The following is a 5329-nucleotide window of genomic DNA, read 5'->3' on the forward strand; positions in this document are numbered from 1 at the left end:
TAGGTGAGGGTTACTATGAGACTGATAGGTGAGGGTTACTATGAGGCTGATAGGTGAGGGTTACTATGAGACTGATAGGTGAGGGTTACTATGAGGCTGATAGGTGAGGGTTACTATGAGGCTGATAGGTGAGAGTTACTATGAGACTGATAGGTGAGGGTTACTATGAGACTGATAGGTGAGGGTTACTATGAGGCTGATAGGTGAGGGTTACTATGAGACTGATAGGTGAGGGTTACTATGAGGCTGATAGGTGAGAGTTACTATGAGGCTGATAGGTGAGGGTTACTATGAGACTGATAGGTGAGGGTTACTATGAGACTGATAGGTGAGGGTTACTATGAGGCTGATAGGTGAGGGTTACTATGAGGCTGATAGGTGAGGGTTACTATGAGACTGATAGGTGAGAGTTACTATGAGGCTGATAGGTGAGGGTTACTATAAATTTAGAAATGTTGAAGTAACACTAAGTCAACCATTCATGAATTGACTATTTAACTCAATGTTCAAAGCCACTGATAGGTGAGGGTTACTATGGGGCTGATAGGTGAGGGTTACTGTGTGGTGGCCTTTGTTCATTTCTAGGAGAGGGCTACAGCAGTCAGCTGACCATACAGGACCAGAGACACATCATCAGCCTGGCCTTCAGGATGTGGAGCGAGGTGTCTCCCCTGGAGTTTATAGAGGACACATCCTCTCCCCTGGCGGATGTAGACATCAAACTGGGTTTTGGAACAGGTGGGTCTCGTATTAGCCTGGGCACCAGTCCGTTTCTGCTAACATACCGGTCCTTACCTGTCCCTGTAATGCAATGACACAAAGTACAAGGACTGGAATGTTCCCAAAAACAGACTGGTACCCAGTCTCGTCTCACATGCCTTTTTTTAGACAATATTACCTGTGTAGTTGGGATGAATTGGATGTTATGAACAAATTGCATCTACTCTAGCCTGGTCCCAGACCTGTATATGCTGTCTTGTTGCCAACTGGTAGGACAGCACAAACAGATCACGGACCAGGCTTTCATTATGCTATATCTTCCCTGAAAATGGGTCTTTTAATTTAATTTTATATCTTTACATTTTGTAGAGGCAATGACGATATATAGTGTGTGCTTTTCGTTGTGTTTCAACCATGCAGGGAGACACTTGGGATGCAACCAGAAGTTTGATGGTACTGGACGAGAGTTTGCTCACGCCTGGTTCCTGGGAGACGTTCACTTCGATGACGATGAACATTTTACTGCACCAAACACTGGCAGTGGGATCAGCCTGCTCAAAGTGAGTGTGGGACAGGATGTTTTGATTCAAACATGATGGTTATCTGTAATATCTGATGGACTTGTGATTTGTGATGTACCTGCCTGCCTTCCCTGCGTTCATATATAAGACAAACTACATTCATGTAAATATTAGAAAACCTCAGGGCTGGCTGAGTGAGCACTATCAGGTAGGAGACAGGTAGCCTAGTGGTTAAATGCCATGGCTGAGTTAGAAATATCAGGTAGGAGACAGGTAGCCTAGTGGTTAAATGTCAGGGCTGAGTGAGCACTATCAGGTAGCCTAGTGGTTAAATGTCAGGGCTGAGTGAGCGCTATCAGGTAGCCTAGTGGTTAAATATCAGGGCTGAGTGAGCACTATCAGGTAGGAGACAGGTAGCCTAGTGGTTAAATGTCAGGGCTGAGTGAGCACTATCAGGTAGCCTAGTGGTTAAATATCAGGGCTGAGTGAGCACTATCAGGTAGCCTAGTGGTTAAATATCAGGGCTGAGTGAGCACTATCAGGTAGCCTAGTGGTTAAATATCAGGGCTGAGTGAGCACTATCAGGTAGCCTAGTGGTTAAATATCAGGGCTGAGTGAGCACTATCAGGTAGCCTAGTGGTTAAATATCAGGGCTGAGTGAGCACTATCAGGTAGCCTAGTGGTTAAATATCAGGGCTGAGTGAGCACTATCAGGTAGGAGACAGGTAGCCTAGTGGTTAAATGTCAGGGCTGAGTGAGCACTATCAGGTAGCCTAGTGGTTAAATATCAGGGCTGAGTGAGCACTATCAGGTAGCCTAGTGGTTAAATGTCAGGGCTGAGTGAGAACTATCAGGTAGGAGACAGGTAGCCTAGTGGTTGAATGTCTGGGCTGAGTGAGAACCATCAGGTAGCCTAGTGGTTAAATGTCAGGGCTGAGTGAGCACTATCAGGTAGCCTAGTGGTTGGGCCAGTAACTGAAAAGTTAATAGTTTGAGTCCCCAAGTCGACGAGGTGAAAAATCTGTTCCCTTAAGCCAGGTACTGTACCCTAATTGCACCTGTAATTTAGTCAAATGTAATTACCCCTGAATACTAGCGTTGGTTTCCCACCCGTCAGGTGGCAGTGCATGAGATAGGCCACGTCCTGGGCCTGCCTCACATCTACAGGACTGGTTCCATTATGCAACCCAGTTACCTGCCCCAGGAATCAGGCTTCGAGATCAACTGGATGGACAGGAAGTCCATACAGCACCTCTATGGTAGGACTACCTACCTATCTACACCTGTCTACCTACCTACCTACCTACCTACCTACCTACCTACCTACCTACCTACCTACCTACACCTACCTACCTACCTACCTACCTATCTACCTACCTACCTACCTCTAGGGGGCTGTAAAGTTCAACAGTCTGGTCTGTTTCCCTCTAGGGGGCTGTAAAGGTTCAACAGCCTGGTCTGTTTCCCTCTAGGGGGCTGTAAGGTTCAACAGTCTGGTCTGTTTCCCTCTAGGGTGCTGTAAGGTTCAACAGCCTGGTCTGTTTCCCTCTAGGGGGCTGTAAGGTTCAACAGTCTGGTCTGTTTCCCTCTAGGGTGCTGTAAGGTTCAACAGTCTGGTCTGTTTCCCTCTAGGGGCTGTAAGGTTCAACAGTCTGGTCTGTTTCCCTCCAGGGGGCTGTAAGGTTCAACAGTCTGGTCTGTTTCCCTCCAGGGGGCTGTAAGGTTCAACAGTCTGGTCTGTTTCCCTCTAGGGGCTGTAAGGTTCAACAGTCTGGTCTGTTTCCCTCTAGGGGGCTGTAAGGTTCAACAGTCTGGTCTGTTTCCTCTAGGGGGCTGTAAGGTTCAACAGTCTGGTCTGTTTCCTCTAGGGGGCTGTAAGGTTCAACAGTCTGGTCTGTTTCCCTCTAGGGTGCTGTAAGGTTCAACAGTCTGGTCTGTTTCCCTCTAGGGGGCTGTAAGGTTCAACAGTCTGGTCTGTTTCCCTCTAGGGGGCTGTAAGGTTCAACACAGTGTCTGGTCTGTTTCCTCTAGGGGGCTGTAAGGTTCAACAGTCTGGTCTGTTTCCCTCTAGGGGTTGTAAGGTTCAACAGTCTGGTCTGTTTCCCTCTAGGGGCTGTAGGTTCAACAGTCTGGTCTGTTTCCTCTAGGGGGCTGTAAGGTTCAACAGTCTGGTCTGTTTCCTCTAGGGTGCTGTAAGGTTCAACAGTCTGGTCTGTTTCCCTCTAGGGGGCTGTAAGGTTCAACAGTCTGGTCTGTTTCCCTCTAGGGTGCTGTAAGGTTCAACAGTCTGGTCTGTTTCCCTCTAGGGTGCTGTAAGGTTCAACAGTCTGGTCTGTTTCCTCTAGGGGGCTGTAAGGTTCAACAGTCTGGTCTGTTTCCTCTAGGGGGCTGTAAGGTTCAACACAGTGTCTGGTCTGTTTCCCTCTAGGGGGTTGTAAGGTTCAACAGTCTAGTCTGTTTCCCTCTAGGGGGCTGTAAGGTTCAACAGTCTGGTCTGTTTCCCTCCAGGGGGCTGTAAGGTTCAACAGTCTGGTCTGTTTCCCTCTAGGGGGTTGTAAGGTTCAACAGTCTGGTCTGTTTCCCTCTAGGGGGCTGTAAGGTTCAACAGTCTGGTCTGTTTCCCTCTAGGGGGCTGTAAGGGTCAGTTCAACACAGTGTTTGACTGGATCAGGAAGGAGAGAACCCAGTACGGTGAGGTGGTGATTCGTTTCAACACCTACTTCATGAGGGACGGCTGGTACTGGCTCTATGAGAACAGGTAAAAACAGACAAATAATCACAATCTTAAAGTTGACCTTTCCGTTAGTCAGCACCTCTTCAACGACTTTGGGCGTGTGTCAATGAATTCCTACAGACCAACAACTAAATATGTGTATTTTGAAAACAATGAGATAGACTTCCTAAATCATCATTATAAAAGTATGGAAAAGAGGTTGAAATATATATATATATACAGCACCAGTCAAACATTTTAGAACACCTACTCTTTCAAGGGTTTTTCTTTATTTTTACTATTTTCTACATTGTAGAATAATAGTGAAGACATCAACACTATGAAATAACACATATGGAATCATGTTTCAACTTGAGGTCTGTTATTGTGGAGTGGAAACGTCTAGGAGCAACAATGGCTAAGCCACAAAGTGGTAGGCCACACAAGCTCACAGAACGAGACCAGCGAGTGCTAAAGCACGTAAAAATTGTCTGTCCTCGGTTGCAACACTCACTACCGAGTTCCAAACTGCCTCTGGAAGCAACGTCAGCACAAGAACTGTTCGTCGGGAGCTTCATGAAATGGGTTTCCATGGCCGAGCAGCCGCACACAAGCCTAAGATGCACAATGCCAAGCGCCGGCTGGAGTGGTGTAAAGCTCACCGCCATTGGACTCTGGAGCAGTGGAAACTCGTTCTCTGGATTGATGAATCACGCTTCACCATCTGGCAGTCCGACAGACGAATCTGGGTTTGGCGGATGCCAGAAGAACGCTACATGCCCCATTGCGTAGTGCCTTGGTGGAGGAGGAGAAATGGTCTGGGGCTGTCTTTCATGGTTCGGGCCCCTTAGTTCCAGTCAAGAAAAATCTTAATGCTACAGCATACAATGACATTCTAGATGATTCCGTTCTTCCAATGTTGTGGCAACAGTTTGGGGAAGGCCCAATTCCTGTTTCAGCATGACAATGCCGCCGTGTACAAAGCGAGGTCCATACATAAATGGTTTGTCGACATCGGTGGGGAAGAAGTTGACTGGCCTGCACTGAGCCCTGACCTCAACCCCATCGAACACCTTTGGGTTGAATTGGAAGGCCGAATGTGAGCTGGGCCTAATCGCCCAAAATCAGTGCCCGACCACAACCCCATCGAACACCTTTGGGTGGAATTTGAAGGCCGAATGTGAGCCAGGCCAAATCGCCCAATATCAGTGCCCCTGACCTCACTAATGCCCTTGTGGCTGAATGGAAGTCAGTCCCCGCAGCACTGTTCCAACATCTAGTGGAAAGTCTTCCCAGAAGAGTGGAGGCTGTTATAGCAGCAATGTTCTAACATCTAGTGGAAAACCTTCCCAGAAGAGTGGAGGCTGTTATAGCA

At 47.6% G+C, this 5329-nt stretch overlaps 1 protein-coding gene across 1 annotated transcript in view; it reads left to right on the plus strand.

Moving 5' to 3' along the window:
• Positions 1–560: 560 nt before the first annotated feature.
• Positions 561–5329, plus strand: part of LOC127919188 (matrix metallopeptidase-21-like) — a gene marked incomplete at its 5' end in the record, with an annotated part of 5691 nt that continues 922 nt past the window's right edge. Inside the window, 4 exons of the mRNA XM_052502596.1 lie at positions 561–738; positions 1141–1280; positions 2359–2500; positions 3870–3999. Of these exons, the coding sequence (XP_052358556.1) occupies positions 561–738; positions 1141–1280; positions 2359–2500; positions 3870–3999 (590 nt within the window). The remainder of the gene's footprint in view (positions 739–1140; positions 1281–2358; positions 2501–3869; positions 4000–5329) is intronic.

This window comes from Oncorhynchus keta, unplaced genomic scaffold, assembly GCF_023373465.1.
Source record: "Oncorhynchus keta strain PuntledgeMale-10-30-2019 unplaced genomic scaffold, Oket_V2 Un_contig_15987_pilon_pilon, whole genome shotgun sequence".
NCBI classification, from domain to species: domain Eukaryota; kingdom Metazoa; phylum Chordata; class Actinopteri; order Salmoniformes; family Salmonidae; genus Oncorhynchus; species Oncorhynchus keta.